Below are 19,509 nucleotides of genomic sequence, written 5' to 3' on the forward strand. Positions count from 1 at the left end.
CAAAGTGCCTTCTGCAGTTTTCTCCCAAATAAACTGCTTGCTCTCAAATTTCTGATGGAGGGTTCGCTTTGGGGGGAAGTACTTTTTTTTCCCTTTGCTTATATTTCATGTTCCTTGTTTTCAGTTTTCTCAGAGCCTGACTGTTAACTTTGCAATGTGACCCAGGGTAAATACCTCATTTCCTCACGTCCAGGATGAGGGGGTCTGACTACCTCGTTTCCCTTCCACTCCAACATCCTAAGATGTTCTTATTATTCTAGTGATTATCATATTCTGTCTACTCTTCCTGAACAGCTCCCCTGCTCTTGTGCATGACCTTCTAAAATCAAGCTGGCTTCAGAGCCAGCTCATCTTCAAAAGATGTCTCTAAACAGAAATGGAAAAATGGAAGCCTTTTCTTCAAACATAATAGCAGAAATCTTTGACAGATAAAGGCTATAGCAAATGTTCACACACGCGGATGCTATTAAAAAAAACGTAAGAACAGTAGTTTCAGGCAGAGGCTATGAAACTGAAAATTGGTGCAAAACCAACAAAAGCTAAGAAACCATAATCAAGACATCTAATTAGGAGATAATACATATAACAAAGCACAATGGTAACTTTGTGTACTTTGCTTCTTTAGTCATAAATTCCTAGACATACATATACAGACACATGCTGTCCTTTTCCAGATAATCATTTTGGAAAGTAAAGTATACATATAAAGCAAGTACATACATATTATTATGTTAGTCACTGTTTTTTACCCCAAACAATAAAACCCAGCCTAAACACATGTTTTATTTCCAATAACTTAATAAATTTTCTAAAATAGTAATAAATGAAATTTGCACATGTAACTGTTAGGCATTGCTGTGTAACAATCCCCCAATCACAGTGACAGACAAAAATAAATAGTCAAATCCCATTCAGCATGTCTGCTGCGTGGCTCAGCTTCAGGCTGCAAGTCTGCAGGTCAGCTGGAATGGCTCTGCAATACGTGAATGCAGCCCGGCACCCAGATGCTCGTGGGGCAGTGGCTCAGGCACAGCATCTTCTCACTGCAGAGGTCAGATGTCCCTAAAAATAAGGGCTAGGTTCAAACTGGTACACCGTTACCTCCTCACATTCTATAAAATGCAAGTCACATGGCCAAGCCACACACCAGTAAGTGCCTCCCGTGGAGTAATCAGTAGAGTGAGTATTTGCTGAATAATAATCCAAGCTGCCAAGATGCTATTAAGAACTCTAGAGGCACTTTCTAATGAGGAATGACAAAAGTGATAAAACTAATAACACTGTTATTTGAAAATCAACTTATAGGGGGACCATCCTGGAAGCATAAGTTTTACTTTGCTAAAAAATAGTCATTTTATAGAAGTCAAACTTCCTACTTACCCAACTGAATGCATCCAATTCTTAAGCTCATATGGGACAGAAACCTACCCACAGAGGATCCTGAAAAGCTATCATGTCCATGATTCCTTAATTCCTCTCTTATGTTAAAAGCGCTTTTAAAAAACAAGCAAAATTACCAGAATCTCCATTCAGATGCTCCAAGCTGGGGCTTAGCAGGCCATCTGCAAAGGGATGAAAAGCAGCACTGATTTGTTGGAGTCGATTAGACTTTGTGGTAAGTCAGGAGCCCTGAGTTCAAGTCAGGTGCTCAACAACCTTAACTGCTCCTTTACATCAGCTGCCTGCCTGACACACCCCTCTAGGCACCCATTTCCTCACCCATGCATGCCCTCCCAGATGCAGCCAGTCCTCCTAATATGGCGTCTGTGGCTCTATAATATGTTGTAGGTTTTCTGGTGTCACTGTTTCCTTAATGGGGAGTGCCCTGCAGAATCACTGATTTCAGCTCTGGAAAGCTTATGTGTGCTAAAAGTTGACAATGAGAAATCTTATTTAATATTCTAGATTCTGTCTCGCATCAAGAAGAAAATTCTCTTGGGATCTGTTGAGCTCATTTGCAATGCAGCAACAGTTTATTCTCTACATTAAAATCAAAAGGTTGCCTTCCCTTATTGGGTGACTCTGATATGCCAGCAAAAATCAGCCCCTCTTTCTGTGTTTGGCTGTGGGTGTAATTTCATAACAAAATGATGAATAATAGAGTGGCTTTTTTTGAGCCATTATATTATTCTAAGAACCAGAAGGTGGATTTTGAACTAGGGATGGGAGGAGTGATTGCCCACCCTACCTGGCAGTGTACAGCAGAAAAAAAGAAAGAAAAGTCAAATACTTTAAAAATCAACTTCCAAAGCGAAAGGTCTACCTTTCTCTGGAGAAAATGTAACTAATTAATTATTAACTCCCCATCACTTGTCAAGTTCTTCAGGCAGACAGTAACCTCACTAGTTTACTTGGCAAACACCCATGTCCCCTTAGCCCCTGAGTTTTGTACTTCATCTCACTAATTCTCTGCACAGTCCTCTGAGGTAAGTGCTATTTCCCCTTTACAGGTGAGAAACCCGAGCTGGTTCCAGCTTTGCCAACCTCGGTCGCCCCGGATTCAGTGAAGAGTTCCATTTCACTCTCCTCGCGACATTCCTGGCCCCTTAAATCTCACCTCCTGGTGCGCCAGGGCGCGGGATGCGGGCTCGGGACAGCGGCTCAGTGCCCTTTGGAGCTGGGGCGGGCCCGGCCGGTGGCCAGGCGGCGCCCAGGCCCGGTCGCTTCGCACTCCTGACGAGCCATGGAGCTGGAGCGGCCGGCGCCCGCGGAGGTGCGCATGAGCCAGGCCATCCAGCCTGCGCACGCCAACGCCCGGGGCGAGCTGAGCGCTGCACAGCTGCTCAAGTGGATCGACACCACAGCCTGCCTGGCGGGTAGGAGTGCTGGAAGGCGGGTGTAAGACCAGGGAGACCCGGGGTGCCGGGGATCCGGAATGGGGGGAGCCCTGCTTGAGGGGCCCAGTGTGTGTTGGGTAGGCGAGTGCCCGGGATGGCGGAGAGTGCCCGGGAAGCGGGCTGGGATGTGGAGATGCAGGAACGCTGGTGTCAGTAAGGCAGAGATCAGGATGTCAAAAGATCTGAGGCAGTGGGGTGCGGGTCTGCGCCACCCCAGGACCCGCAATGGGAAAGAAGGGAGAAGGAAGGAGAGGAGGGTATTTACAGAGTTTTAAGCCTTGTGCAGCTGGGAAATAATGATTGAGATTGTTTATCCAGTACTGGGAAAGTCCTGGACCAGTGATTCTTAAACCTCTTAAGTCTTTTATCCCATTAAATAAGCGAGGCCCCAAGAGAACTTTCATGTGGGTTCTTTTTTCATATGCATATTTACCATATGTGAAAATTTTAAAAATAACTTTTGAAAATAACAAAAATCCATTACATATTTTTATTGTAAAATAACTATTTTCAACAAGAACATAAATGTACTTAGAGAAGCGGTGTTGGCTTACATTTCTGCAGATCTCTTTAATGCCTAGTTCAATACATCACCCATCTCCCATATCTGCTTCTGAATTAAGTCTGTTGCCTTCCACGCCCTCGTGTATTCTCCACGAAGGACCTTTGCACCTGCTGTTCTTTTTGCCTTTGCACTCTTCTCTTGGCCCTTCCTTGCATTCCGTCTCCACTAAACCTCATTTCTGCAGAGCAGTCTATCCTAACCACCTGCTGTACACGTCACCCTTTCATCACTTTGGTCACAACACCCTTTCCAAATTCCTTCACACCACTTAACACAATCTGCAATTACTTTGTGTATTAGTATGTTCACCTTTGATTTCCTGACTGGCCAATTAGCATGTAAACTAAAGCAAGTTTTCTAATGCTTAGTAAGCACCAAACAAAAACCTCCTGATTATATGGATGGGTAACTGAATGGATGTGTCCAGAACCTGCAATCTTATTTAGGAAGCCAGGCTTTGCATACAACACTTAATAGACCCAGCAAATGTACATTTTAAGTAAACTATGTTAGGATAAAATATTAGAGCTGGAAGGAGCTTAAGATCACGTATTCCAGGATTCTTATTTTACAGAGGACAAAAGTAAAGCTCAGCTAATTACAATCCCTGCTTTCCTCAATGAGTGTTCATACAATTTCTAATCCCCTGTGTGTTAACCACCCACAAAATTCAGTCATATCCGATGCCAGTCTGTTTGATTTCTGTTTATTGATAGGAATGTTTGGCTTCTGTCTTAACAGTTTTAATCAGGATTTGAGGTTGGTTATAATAGCATAATAATGGCGACATGAATACAAATGTAATTCACATGGAGGAGAAACCAGTATAGAAATTATGGAGGTTGCTAATAATAACGATGCCTATTTCCATGGCAACCGAATTCATCATGTGAATATTGAAGTGACTTTTAAAGTTATCGCACTCAGTGCTTCTGTCCTATAATGAGGGAACAATTGCCCTCTTGCAATTTTCATAAAAATTTCTATGCTTTTACATCTTTGGAAACTCAGACCACAACAGGAGTCAACTGATAACCAATTACTGTGGACCTTAATAGTTATATTATTAATAATACAATATTGAAGCAACCTTTATGATAAAGTTGGTTTAAACCTTTATGATAAAGTTGGACCTATATAGTCCATGGAATTCTCCAGGCCAGAATACTGGAGTGGGTAGCCTTTCCCTTCCCCAGGGGCTCTTCCCAACCCAGGGATTGAACCCAGGTCTCTCATATTGCAGGTGGATTCTTTACCAGCTGAGTCACAAGGGAAGCCCAAGAATACTGGAGTGGGTAGCCTATCCCTTCTCCAGTACATCTTCCTGACTCAGGAATCGAACCAGGGTCTCCTATATTGCAATTGGATTCTTTACCAACTGACCTATAGCCAAGGTGTAACTGAATATTTGGCAGAGAAATGCTCCATCATGGCATTATATTTAATACAATAGGAGTAATAATAATTAAAAAAACTTTTTTTCTGGCATTTTTCCAACCAGAGTTCCTAGTGACCCACACTTCTGTATAGACACATTACTATGACAAATAATGATCACAACTGTGGCCCCAAAGTACTTGCATGACACCCAGGCACTGCTAGATTCCCAAATGCCTTCTCAATACTTACAGGAAGATTAAATACATTCACTATCATGTTGCCATTAGACCTCATTTCTGTCCATGGCCCCATTATTCTTCTCGTATCTTAATCCTAGAGGCTTGAAGCCATCTATGAGTCATTCTCCACCCTCCATATTTTAAAATATCTCAGTCTCACATTTCCTTCTCTATTTCATTTATGTATCTTTTCCAGGGTTCACTCCTTCAGGAGTGGCACCCAAATATTCACTGATGCATGCCAAAAATCTAGGCATCAACCATCCTTGATTCTGTACCTTGCTTCTCCCTCCATATCTCTAATCTATGAACCAAGTCTTATCAACGTTCCTTTGAAGCAATCTCTCAAACCCAAGCATCTTGCTTGCCTCCACTGCCACCACCTAGTGCAGGAGAAACATCATCTTTCATGTGGACTTCAGCAGTGGTTTCCAAACTGGTCTTCTCCATTCATTCTGGTCTCCTCTCCGCACTGCATCTAAAGAACTTTATGAAGGTGCTTATCTGATCATGTCACTTGTTCTGTTCATCTTGTCCCACTGTCTTCCTTACCAAAGGCTATAAAAGTTCCTCTTCTAACATGGTAAGTATCTCCTATTAGAAAAATATCTCGCACAGATAACAACTATAATCTCTGGAACAAACACTGAATAAAAGCCACGTAAGGGAACTGAAAAGCAAACAAAAGTAGGCTTAAAACATTTGGGAATCAACTCTCAGAGGAACAGAAAGGTGCTAAGAAGCTTTGTCTTTTTTTGTTTGCTTTGTTTTTAATAATTTTAAGATCTTCTTTCCTTAGAAAGAATCTAATATTCTCCCAGCTTAATTTCTGTGGGAAACCCATAGACATGCTGATTTGAAGAGCCAGAGGATTTGAGGGAAATACAGCTACTGGAATATGAGGAGGAAAATTCAAGACAAGAGAGAGCCAGAGAGGCAGAGCCCTAAAATATATTTATAATCTTTGCTCAGCTCTATGGTGAACCTTGAGTCATGTATGTACAGGCAGACTCCAGACTTCCTTCCTGGAGGCCAAAGAATTAAAAGAGCCGATCCCACCTCTAGGGAGACAGAGTTTTATACTGTGAGTTTGATTAAATTATCCAATTTTAAAAAAAAGCACAATACTTTTCAGAGGATCATATAAGAACCCACAATTTCTATAACATATCACTCATAATAACTAGGCTACAATCTAAAACTACTTGATATTCAAAGAAACGGGAAAGCATGACCCATTCTTAAGAGAAGAGACAGTCGGTAGAGACCAATCCCTAGAAGACTTAATGCTGGAATTAAGCTTCAAGGATTTTTTTTTAAACCGCGTGTCATAACTCTGGGGCTTCCCTGGTGGCTCAGACAGTAAAGCGTCTGCCTGCAACACAGGAGACCCGGGTCATAACTCTGCTCAAGAATACAGTGAAAAATATGATCATAACAAAAGACACAGTAAATCTCAGCACAGAAATACAAACTATAAAAACAATAACTCAATGGAAATTCCAGAACTGAAAATTATAGTATTTTAAATTAAAAACTCACTAGATAGGATTAAACAAAGAATGGAGGTGACTGAGTAAAGTTATTAAACATAAAGATGGATCAATAGAAGTTATCCAGTCTGAAGAACAGAGGGAAAATGAATTTAAAAAATAAAATGTCTGGGATTTATGAAAAAAATCAAATGCATAAAATGCCTTTTATAATTGAAGTCCTATAGACAAGAGAAGGCATGGGAAAAAAACAAATATTTGAAGAAATAATAGATGAAAATTTCCCAAATATGGTAAAAGACATACATACACAGATTCAAAAAGATCATAGGACACCAAGCAAAATCAATACAAAGAAAGTCACATTTATGGACATCATGATCAAATTATGGTGAAGAGAAAATTTTGAAAGTAGAGAAAAACACTTTATGATATATAGGAAAACAAGGATTAGAATTAGCCACTGACCTCATTAGAATTAGGGCTTTCCTCAAGGCTCAGGTGGTAAAGAATCTGCCTGCAATGCATGAGAACCAGGTTCAATCCCTGGGTTGGGACGATCCTCTGGAGAAGGATATGGCTACCCACTCCAGTATTCTTGCCTGGAGAATTCCATGGAAAGAGGAGCCTGGTGGGCTACAGTCCAAGGGGTCACAAAATCAGACACGACCAAGCACCTAACACTTCCACTTTTATTAAGAGTTAGCCACTAGCCCCGTCTGGAGGCCCGAAGATGCTGAAACAATATCTTTAATACTAATTATTATAAAAATTGTCAGCCAAGAGCTTCAAGGCCCTGTTGGTTTATCCTCAGCCTTCTCTTACCTACTCATGTTGCTGCTTTTTTCATTTTTTCCACAAAAGCCTTCATCAGGACCTTTGTAACCACAGTTCCTTCTGCCCAGCAAGCCCTCCCTTCTCTGTGCCCTTCTCCACAACACACATCTGTTTCTACTCCTTCTGATCATCTTTCAGATCTCACTTCAAGCATCCTCTCCACATGGACACCTTCCTTGACATCCCACCCAGGTGTGGTTCCTCAGTTACAGACCCTCAAAATATCCATGTTTTCTTCAGCTCATCTAACTTATTTTGTTATTATGTACTCGTTTAATTAATGTCTGGCTTCTCCACTAGACTCCATGAGAATAAGGACAGTGGCTGTTTTACATTTCCAGGATCTTACATAGAGGTTGGCACAGTAAAGGTTGTTGTTGTTCAGTCACTAACTCATATCCAACTCTTTGTGACCCAATGGACCGCAGCACACCAGGACTCCCTGTTCTTCACCATCTCCCTGAGTTTGCTCAAACTCATCTCCATTGGTTCAATGATGCCATCCAATCATCTCATCCTCTGTTGTCCTCGTCTCTTGCCCTCAATCTTTCCCAGCATCAGGGTCTTTTGCAAACAGTCGGCTCTTCTCATCAGGTGGCTGAAGTACTGGAGCTTCAGCTTCAGCATCAGTCTTTCCAATGAATATTCAGGGTTGATTTCCTTTAGGATTGACTGGTTTGATCTCCTTGCTGTCCAAGGGACTCTCAAACACCTTCTCCAGCACCACAATTCGAAAGTATCAACTCTTTGGCATTCAGCTTTCCTTATGGTCCAACTCACATCCATACATGACTACTGGAAAAACCATAGCTTTGACTATATGGACCTTTGTTGGCAGTGATGTCTCTGCTTTTTAACATGCTGTCTAGGTTTGTCATACCTTTTCTTCCAAGGAGCGTTTTTTAATTTTGTGGCTATAGTCACCGTCTGCAGTGATTTTGGAGCCCAAGAATTTAATCAATATTAGTTAAAAGAAGGAGTGAAGAAGTCACCATCGTTTTGATCAATCATCATTCCTGGATTACATCCACTTAGCTACTACTATTCCTCAGCTTCTCTCAGTTTTCCCGGGAAATCAGAACTAGCTTTTGGGGTCCTCCACTTTTACCGGCATACTGCATGAAGGACAATTAAAACCAAGAACCAGAACAGATTGGTCCTGTCAAATTCATATCTGCCACACTTACAAAGAAAAATGATCACACATAAAATTTGTGGCCCTATGTTGGTTCCCCATTTTAATTTTTCATTTTTAATTTAATGGCCCTTGAAAGTCTATAATATAGACCATGGCAATTGAGTCCCTAAAGCCCATATTCAGCCAAGAACTTCTCTAGGGAACATTCCTTGGTTGGCCTTTTTTCTCAGAGTTCCTATTGCTTCTCCAGTCAGAATGACTATTTAGAACAATGTATTTGATCTTTCTAAGCCAAAATTGCCTCATTTGTAAAATGGAACTATTAACAGTATCAACCTCATGTAATTAATATGCATACTTAGCTCAGTGCCAGACCAATAATAAATGATAATTATTATTATGATTATGGTTCTTTGTGATCCCTAATGCAACCTGGTATAGTGCTACATATACACAGAAGACACCCAATATATACAATAAAAAGTTAGTCTTTTTTTGCACTTCAGTCATCATTTAAATCACTCAAAATTTGGTAACTCGTGTTGGTTACCAAATTGTTTGGCTACAGTGTTACACTTTATCGACAAGAGTAGTTTAATAAACATATCATTCCCTCATGTCAGGTAACCAAAATGAATTTAGTCAACATTTTACAGCATATATTTGTAAGAGTCCCAATCATTCTCCAGGAAAAGGGCATTGACTATGGCTAGGTCTCTGTCACTGAGTAGACTCATTAAAAGATAGGACTGATTCAGCTCAAAGTGTCTGAAAAGCAATGGGAATTTAACAAATATTTGATATACTGAATTACAGTGAGCCCACCTTGCGCATTTCTAGAGACTAATATTTTTATGTGTCCTTTCTCTAACTGAACTTCAGACCTGGGAAGCCCATTCTCCCCTCTCCATCACTCACATACACAGTTCTGCTATGGTTAGTTTTCTAGTAACTCAGTTTAGGTCATGTGCATATTTGGAAGAATAGCTACTTCCAGTGAGTAAAACCAGAATGTCCCATTTTCTACAGAATTAGATCATAGGGAGGAATGTTTCACATACTTGCTCTCTGGAGTACTTTATCATATCTCTTTACCTGGGACTGTCAATGTATATTACAATTAAAATAATCCTCTATACACAGAGAATTCAGATTCGGTATAATTCACTATCTCTTTCTTTTTCATAATATGGCACTTAGGAGTGAAGTCTGCAAAATTAAAATGGAGTTAAAATTTCTTTCAAAAGCTAATGCAGTCAGTCTGTTTAGGTTTTAATTGTTCCTCAAAATGAAATTCTGGAAAAAACACATGTCAAAATTTTTCCCAAAGAGGACAAATTCTGATACTTTTACATAAAGTAAAACCAACCATTAAAAAAAAAAACCTCAACGAATTAAATAATGCAGACAGGGGCCATGGAAATAACTGGAGCTCCTTCCTAACCTCTCACCCTACTCAACGCTTTCCTCCTCCAGCACAATTAATGCAAGCGAATTTCATATGGATTTAGTAGTAATAAGTAAATAATGATTAAATACTTACTACATGCCCATCTCTATTTCTCTGACGCCGAGACAAGTTTCTATCTGATTTGGGATATGACCTTGAAGTCTTCCATACTGTTCAGTGCTTACACTGGTTAAGTGGTTTAAATATATTCAGCTACTGGTTACGTGGGACAATAGATACAGCTCTGATGCATTGTTTTTTTAAAGAAGGGTAGTACTTGACAAAATAGTTGAAGTTGACACCAATTTATTGAAGTTACTATTCAAGTAGCTAGATATGCAGGGTATTGGTGTTGAATTTCAAATCAAAGAGAGTGTAAGGTAAAACTTTGGAGGAAGTACAGTAATTTTCATGCAGTAGAAAAATAACTTTTCAAGCAAAGGAACTGTTATCAATCCAGTTCATTCAGAAGTGTGGGTACAGTGGTCCTGTACTGAATAGAGGGGTGAGTTATTAGAATAAACCCACTTCTTTTGTTCCTCTTCCTGCATGCTGAAGTATTGAAACATAACTAATCCAGCTTTTTTTTTTAACCTATTTTTTGAAGCTGAAAAACATGCTGGCGTTTCCTGTGTCACAGCCTCAGTGGATGACATACAATTTGAAGCGACAGCTAGGTAAGTGGCATTGCTTTATCATGCCTTTCCCCTGGGCTTATTAGTTCATTTATAACATGTATTTGTGGCACCTAAGCTTACTCATTTGCAGTCAGGGATCCAATTTGTTAATAACTAATATTTGAGCCAATGTAAATCAGTAGATAATAATAATTTCAGGACCTACTTTTAGTAAATACTCAGTGTAAAATTTATAGCCCTGATTTATTAAGAAATAGCTCTCAGTATTAAATGCCTTTTGGTATAAGGCATTACAGGATTTCTAAAAGCTGATTCTTAAATGGCTCTTTCCTTCACTAGGAATAATTAATGATAATAAGTATCTCTATAATGGTGAATTTCATCATTAGGTTGTTGGGTAAATATTAATTATTCTCAGTAGGGATGTTAAATTATGAAAAACATTTTATATGTGGGAATGTGTATGTTTTACCATTTCTTATTGTAGAAAACTTCAAGATATACAAATCTTTCAACCATATACAAAAGAAGAGAGAATAGTACCATGTATCCCCAAGGACCCAACACCTAACTACGAAAGTAATCAATTCATGGATGATATTGTTTCATCAATACCCCTCCATAATCCCCCATACACCTGGTCTATTTTTAAGCAAATCCTATAATCATCTCTGAATATTTCATATATATTTCTAAAAAAACATGGGCTCTTTTAGAAAACATAACAACATAGACACAATACCATTAACAAAAACTATCATTCCCAATAGTCTTAAAAAGTGTTTGTTTTTTAATTTAAGCAATTGTCTGTTGAATCAAGAACCAATATGGCTGATATGACCTTTAACATAAAATTTTCCTTTTCTTCTTTTCTCTTGCAATTTATTTTTTAAAGAAATCTGGTCTTTTGTCCTATACAGTTTACTACACTTTGTATCTGCTCACTGTCTCCCTGTTTAACATGTTCACTGATACAGGGTTGGTCATTATTTCTATACCTTTCTGGTGGCAGGATTAGGAATTATGTTTTTTAAGAGGTCATATTAGTAATTCTAATGAACTAGGGTCATATAGTTTTATTTATTTGATTTTATGTTTGTATCTCTTTTTCTTTCTGAATATCTTGATCCTAAAAGACATAAACATAACTTACAAAAAAAGAAAAGGGAGAGAGAAGATTGTCTGCTGCTAGTCTAGGACTCCTCCCAAGGACCATGGCGTAGTTGCCACCAGTTTTCAAACCCTAGGGAGTCTGTCCACTGAGATGCCCAGTTCACCTCTCCAATCTTCAGCTTACATTTATCTATCTGGCACTTATCCATTTATATGCAAACAAAATTAAGTTAAATAAAACCACCATAAAAAATTATACCATCAAAGCTAATCTGAAAGAAATTTTTGGTAGGCATTAGAATCGTAGATATAGAGAGACCTTTAGAACTCAATGCAGTCATCTTTGTACTGATAAGAACCCGAGGCCTAAGCCCCATAGCCAGCCAAAGGTCAGAGGGCACTTACAGCCTGGATCTTCTTACACTCTATCCAGTGCTTTCCCCAACCCGCTTCTTCTATCTTTGTGATCAGCAGCCTTTATTGAACATCTCCTGACACTTGTTCTCATAGTCTGCTGCAGTGTCTGAAAGAGCCTTTGACAGATACAGATATAGATGAAGATCTGTAGATACAGATGAAGGCCTGCTGACTCAGTGCAGACACTATGTGATTTTTTTCCCTCAAGCAGAAAAAGCTGACATGTGTCTTTATCTCAACAAAATTACAGATTACTGAAAATGCAAACTTATTTGAGAACACACTGAAGCACCATTATTAAGCTTAGGAAAGCCAACAGTATGTTACAATAAAATACCTATTATATACTTTCCAATCCTAAATTCTATAACTTAGACTTAACAAGTAATCTCAGCATCGAATTGTAGTTTGCTGTTTGTACTATGTTGTGTTTGTGCTATCAGAAAGGACTTGTGGCCACTAAAACACATGGGACCCACACCATTAAAAAATAAGAAAATTGAAAGCTACCTATAGAAAGCCATATAATTCGGTTAAAAGCCATATTAGATATTTTTAACTCACAAATATATATTGCATATAGTACTGGTCTAGGCTCAAGAGAATACGTGAATGATTATGACAAAATTCTGGAGTGTGGCAGCCATTCAGTCTGGTAAGAAAGTCAGACAAATACATAGTCATCAGAATAGAGGATGCATGCCTACGGTGAGATATAAGTCCTGGGAGGTACATGTTGACTAGAGAATCAATGAGTGTTTCATGATGGAGGTAGTATTTAATATGGGCTTAAATGAGGTATAGATTTTCACTAGTGAATAGTGAAAGGATGTCACAAGATGAGGCACATGGAAGAGCCTGAGCACTGAGTTGGGAAGAAGTGGGTGTGCCTAGGAAAGGCCAGTGTGCTAAGATGATGCCCTAGCAGGAGTGTGGGGCTGGGTAACAGAAAGCCTTGAACGCCATGCTACAAAACTGATTTTACTTAGTTGGGATTTTAGCCATGCCATTTATTTGACAATTCAGTGTCAGAAGTTTAGTTTGGTGGAGAACCAAGTCCTACAAATTTCTCCTGCTGTTAAAGGCAGGGCAGAGATCACAAGAGATGAAAAAGATGCAAGATGGCAAGATACTTCCCCCTCTCAATGTCTGACAGGGAGAGAGGCAGAAGATTTCAGTAGCATATAAGTACAAAGTACTACAGCAGCTTTGAAGAGGGACTCACCCTGTACCTTGTGCTATTACTGAAAACCTTTGTTAGAAACTTTACTAGAGCTAGGAAGTCAAGGAGGAACAAATTTAAGGAAGTTGGTTTGGGTTTTCACATGGTAAATGTAGGGGTTAAATAAGGTAATGTGTGTTTAGGTAGCTAACACTCAGCCTAGTAGAGCCTCCATAATTATTGGTTGAATCTGCTGAAAGAAGTTTGAAAATATGGCTCTGAGTTTTAAGAATGAGGTTCAGGCTAAAGATGAAGATTTGAGAATCATCTCTGTAAAGATGATAGGATCGTGGAGGATAACAAGTCTTCAGGAAGAGGGTAAAATGAGAAAAAAAACCCATAAATTTGGGGGATGACTATACCTAAGGGATGGATTAAGAAAGGGAAATCAGTGAAGAAAACTGAGAATGAAGAGAGAAAAGTATTTTGGAAGCCAAAGGAAGAGAAGGTTTCCTGAAAAGTTGACTGATGCTATTAAATGAAAGGAGACCTTGGATTCAGCTATTAGGAACTGACTTTGGTGAGATCAAGAGTAAGATGTGGAAGCAGCACCTAGATTTGAGTGACTGAGAGTGAATGAGGGATGAAACCTCCAAACTTTTAAACCTGGCAAAACCCTAATCTTTGAAGACCCATCTCAGATGTTACCTCTTCTATGACTTCTTCCCCGACTTTCTGAATTAGTCACTTCTGGGTGCTTTTGTAATACCTGATTTTTTTCTTCTTTTTGAAAAATTTCATAGCATTACACTTCATCTATATCCTCGTGTCCCAAGTAAAGACCAGTCTCCTTGATGTCAGCAACCTTGTCTTATTAATCACTGTATCCTGAGGTCTTAGCTTAGTGCCAGGACTAGTTGGAACTCAGTTAAATGTTATGAGCTGGAAAAAGAAAAAGATTATAGGAAGCTTGAATATGGAGGGGAAGAGAAAAGAATCTTGAGATAGAATAAACTTGAGAGTTAAGATTTTTAGAAAGGAAAAGCCTTGAACATTTTCATAGACTGATAAGGAGTTGAGGAAGGGGCAGAGACTGAGGCTACAAGAGTAAAGAGCTGCCTAAACCAGGCCATGGGTGGAGGACGAAAGGTTAAGAGTGGGATGGGATCAAGGGCACAGGTAAAGAAAGGGGTCTGGAAGAGATCTAACTTTCTTCCTCTGAAAGAAAAGATTGAGAAGAACAGTGAGAATGCAGTTCACCTCTGAAGTAAGGGAGAAAAACTGAGGAGGCTTGAATTGGATAGACCCTTAGGTGAGTGAGGGGCCTAAACACAAAAGCTTTGAAACAACTTGTGGTTATATGATCAGAGTTCCAGAAACAATGTGGAGTGAATGAATCATCTGGCAACAATGAGTGCTCCTATAAACCTAGTGAAGCTATTCCATTTGTTTGCTTGCTTGCTTGCTTGCTTGTATGTCTATCCATTTATTTGTTAACCAACATTTAAAAATATCAATTGCATAGGTTTGCATGTGTTTGTTGTAACTTCTCTTTAGGAAACTGCTGTGGTACAAGGTGTAGATTTGGAAATCATTTTGCACATCATCTTAGAAAGGCCCTTTTCTGTTAAGAGGTTAGTCAGCTGACACATGTATGGTTTACAAAGATCTGCATCTGTTTTTGCTGCTGTCTTATTATGTTATCATTAGTTTGCATTTTTCATGCATGAGCATTATCAACATGGTAAGATGGAACTGTTCGATGGCACACATATTAAGTGAATCTTCAAGTCTGAAATGAGATGTGCTAGAATTACTGAGGTGTTTTTTTTTTTTTCCACTAGCGTTGGACAAGTTATAACCATCAAAGCAAAAGTTAGCAGAGCATTCAGCACAAGCATGGAGGTAAGAGGCTCCCTTTTCTTACTACTGCCTGTTGGTGCTCATCTCTTTATTGTTTACAGAGGGCAGAGGAGGAAGCCTGGAATAACTTAGAGTTTATGAGATTCTGAATTTCAGAAGGCCCTTGAATCTGTAGTCAGGCTCACAGATAAATAAGGAGACTATGTTTCCCTGCTACTAAAATTAAATGTGATGCAATGAACGGTTTTTACACAGAAAGTAAACATACAAGGGAGAAGGGCACCCTTGGTTCTCTGCCAGGTATGGCTTTTATTTCTTAATTATTCTGACTCTATTAATATTCTAACTCTACTTTTTCTCCATCTCCTCACCCCTGATGAAAACCAGCCCCACAATTAACTAGTTTTTGAAAGGCAGAGTAATTGGAGCAAGAAGGGAAGCTTAGACTTTTCTTCTTCATCTACTTAGTTTTCTTTACTATAGTTATGAATACAAAATTCTCAGAAATACAAAAGTCTCAATACAGGTTAAAATAGCAGGAAAGGATTTCCTGGATCCCATATTGCAACTTGTAGGATGGTTAGTAGCAGTCCCTTTGCTCTCTGGGCACAAATGACATGTATTTGTACCTGAGGGCTCCCATGACAAAGTTTCACAGATTAGGTGCCTTAAGTGACAGAAACTGATTGCCTCCCTGTTCTGCAGGCTGGCAGCCTAAATCAGACTGTTAGTAGTGTAGGTTCCTTTCAAGGGCTACGGGAGAGAACCTGCCCCCATCCTCTCTCCTGACCCCAGTGGTTTGCCAGTGACCTGCTCCACCCCGATCTCAGCCTCCGTCTGAACATGGTGTTTTCCCTGTGTTGCTGTGTCCACATTTTCCCTTTCAGAACGACATCAGTCATATGGGCTTAGAGGTCCATCCTACTCCAGAAGGACCTTGTCTTAAATAATTACACCCCATTTTCAAATAAGGTCACATTCTGAGGTACCAGATTTGGTGGGAGACACAAATTAACCCATAACAGAACTGTTTTGGTAATAACCATACCTATGGTGATGGCTTTACCCTAATTTAGTCCTCACTTTCCCCTAGTATCTATGTAAACAAGGCACTAAAAACTTGAAGAAATCAGAAAGGTTATATAAACTTGTGGATAAAATGAGCTGTGTCAGAGACAGTATAACAGTGCTTCTGGATTCTGATTCTCAACTATAGGGCTCTTGATCTCTGCACACAGTAGCTTCTGGGCCTGGCCTTTCTCCTGAGAGACAGTATTCTCCCTCTATTCAGCCCATGCACAGATGAAAGTCCCCTTTCTTTTCTCCTGTCCTTTTCCCTGAGACCAGCCGGAATTTCCAAAGGAAGTTTGACTAAAAGCTAAGAAAGGAACAGAAAAGAGGAAAAAAAAAAAAAAACACCCAGTGAGTGGAAAGCATAGATTTCTGATCTGAAGAAAAATAAATACTAGCCCCATTTAGGGCTAATGTAGTCCGTCTACAAAGTTGTGGTCCTATGTGGTCTCTATGAATGTGTTTTTTATTTAGTGAGGTCTGGCTGGAGGGAACACCAGATTCCCAGGGCTGTGTGAACTCTTGGAATTTTTACAAGAGCTCAATTTACAATCGTTTCTTCCTCAGAAACTGTTCTTTTCTGGCTTTGTGAAATTTCACCGTACACAGGCTCAGACTGGTATCAACCCAAACACTGAACAGGGACAATATGCACATACCTGAGATTCTTTCCTTTTGTAGCTCCTTCCTTTGTGGGACAATCTCAGCTGCCTTGATCTTGATTTCTGGGTTTTCATTTCAGTGTTTCCCATTTCCCCTCCTTGGTCATAGTCTGGGAACTGCCTACAGAATGAGAGCCCAGGCAAGTGCTCCCCTCATTAATCTTCCCTTTCCAAGGAGATCCAGCTCTGCATTGCCTGCTGTCCTGTGTGTGAAAACAGTTGCTTCCTATACTTGGTCCAATTTTCCAGTTGTTTTCATACAATGTAGTTCCAAACTGACCTACTACGTCATGACAAAAAGTGAAATTCTAGCTGGCATATGTTTTTGAGACATTTGGGCATTAACTATTCAAATAGAAGACAAGGTTCAAAACTTGCTTTAACTCTCCAAAACTGTTGCTTTGTTTTCACTGTTAGTTGTCTATTTTCCATTTGCTTATTTCTCTGAAAGTAGAAAGTTATGTGGGTGAGAGTTGGGATTTGAGAATGGATGGTTTAAATCTGGTTAATCACCATCCGGTTAACTTACATTTACCATGCAAATACTAATTTGGTTTCATAAGTTAAGTGAGTCACTGACTGACGTTTATTTCTGTACATGATGTACTTGGTGAAGATGAAGAAATAGATACTATCATTGATAACAGAGTGCTGAACTAAGATGGGCGAGGTTGCCCACTGTTTCAAGAAGATAGTATTATTTCTCTGGGCTATGTTCCCAAGTTTACCTATACTTCTGCTGAGTGTGATCATGATAAGGACCTAAGCTTCAGAGTTCTTCATATGGGAAATCCAGTCCACTGTGCTATCACCATAGAGTGTCTTAGCCAATTCTCACTAATCCTAAAAAAGAAAACTCCTGAAAGAGGAAACAAAGCTGCAAATAACATGACTATAAATAACATTCTATTCATGTCAACTTGGTTATAAAACTGAGACTAAAGATTAAAAATAGTTGTGGTACACCTTTCTGATGGGCTATAAGGCATTTGTTAATATCTTATTTTCAAAAGTACATTTAGTAATAATAGAATTTGAAAATGTTTAATAAATGCCCCAAAGTTGTAAGATATAATATAAAACTGTAAATACAGTATGATAGTCTTTTGTATGTATGTGTATACAGATAAATATACATACACATCTATATACATATAGACACATTTCATATATATGTATAACACTGGAAAAAAATTTATATAAAGTTAGTAATTATTAATTTGGGTGATGGGATTAGTGATATTTACTCTTGATCGTCAGATTCCATTTTTATCATTTATTTTTATACTTAACAAAATTTTCCATGGTAAATATACATTTTTCTATAATCAGAGAAGAGATTTTTTTTTTTCAATTTAATAGAAAATCACAGAGAGGACGATACTGACTAAAAGTAAATTAAAATAAGGGTTTTATTCAAAAAACAAAACACTGGTGAAGTGCATAAATGAATTTTGAATTCCGCACTGTCATCTGTTGTCTGGATAACTGAAAATTTTTTATTTTTCTTTCCACTGTAGATCAGCATCAAGGTTACAGTAGAGGACATGCTCACTGGCACTGAGAAACTTGTTAGTGTGGCTTTCTCTACCTTTGTAGCCAAACCAGTTGGAAAAGAAAAGGTAAATTTCTGTCTGAAAAGTATCTAGCATATAATTCAGGGACTCATTAACAGAATTACCAGCATCAAAATTGTTACAGGTAAGGGACATTTCTTTCTTACCAGGAATACACTTTCCCAAGATTTGTTATTCACCAATACTTACTGTAACTGTCACCAATACTTATGTAATGATACCACAGTATTAACTACCTTAGAAAAAATGAGAGATGTAGCCAGTTTGTGAAAGAGGGAAAAAACATTGTGTTTTAAGTGGTCTGAAGGTCATATCAGTTTCCCCAAAATATTGCTTACTGGTTTGGTTCTTTTGTGGTTATATAACTCAAAACTGAGTTAAAATATTTTTTAAAGCAAGAAGCATTTTAGCTACCAATTGTGCATTATGGTCCAATCACTTTTTCAAACCTAAAGGAATAATGTCAAAGTTGCTGAGTTACTGAAGTTTGAAAATAAGCTGCAGGGCATAGGGTGTAAAAACACTCTTAATAGAAATATGTTGGCCTGATGTGGGTATTCCAGTGGGCTTGCCTGGTGTTGGCCCAGAGCAGCTTATCCTTTGTCTACTGCAGACTATAATTTCTTGGATTTTCTTTTTAGAGCCAGGATACCTAGGGGAGGATCCACACTTAGTACAAGCATTTTAAAATGTAATAATTTAATTTAGAACTCAAATCTTTCCCTTGAAGGATCACTTTAGAAGTGGGCACAGTGGCTTCTCCTGGCTCCACAAGTACTGTTCACTCTGCAAAAGTCTTCCTCACATGGAAGAGCCAGCTGGGACAAAGTTTTCCCTGTACCCAAAAGAAGCTACTGCTACTGCTAAGTCACTTCAGTCGTGTCCGACTCTGTGCAACCCCATAGACGGCAGCCCAGCAGGCTCCACCATCCCTGGGATTCTCCAGGCAAGAACACTGGAGTGGGTTGTCATTTCCTTCTCCAACCCAAAAGACGCAGTCACCAGCAACTCCTCACTTGGGCCAGGAGGCACACAGATGGGCCAGGGCCTAGTTAGGCCATGGTGGT

The 19,509-nt window shown here is 39.2% G+C and overlaps 1 protein-coding gene across 1 annotated transcript in view; it reads left to right on the forward strand.

Annotated features, from left to right (window-relative positions):
- ACOT12 (acyl-CoA thioesterase 12) overlaps positions 2,569–19,509 on the forward strand; it is a 42,584-nt gene continuing 25,643 nt past the window's right edge. The window contains exons 1-4 of the mRNA XM_013965761.2: positions 2,569–2,816; positions 10,547–10,616; positions 15,114–15,174; positions 18,386–18,487. Of these exons, the coding sequence (XP_013821215.2) occupies positions 2,684–2,816; positions 10,547–10,616; positions 15,114–15,174; positions 18,386–18,487 (366 nt within the window). The 5' untranslated portion in view covers positions 2,569–2,683. The remainder of the gene's footprint in view (positions 2,817–10,546; positions 10,617–15,113; positions 15,175–18,385; positions 18,488–19,509) is intronic.

This window comes from Capra hircus, chromosome 7, assembly GCF_001704415.2.
Source record: "Capra hircus breed San Clemente chromosome 7, ASM170441v1, whole genome shotgun sequence".
In the NCBI taxonomy this organism is placed as follows: domain Eukaryota; kingdom Metazoa; phylum Chordata; class Mammalia; order Artiodactyla; family Bovidae; genus Capra; species Capra hircus.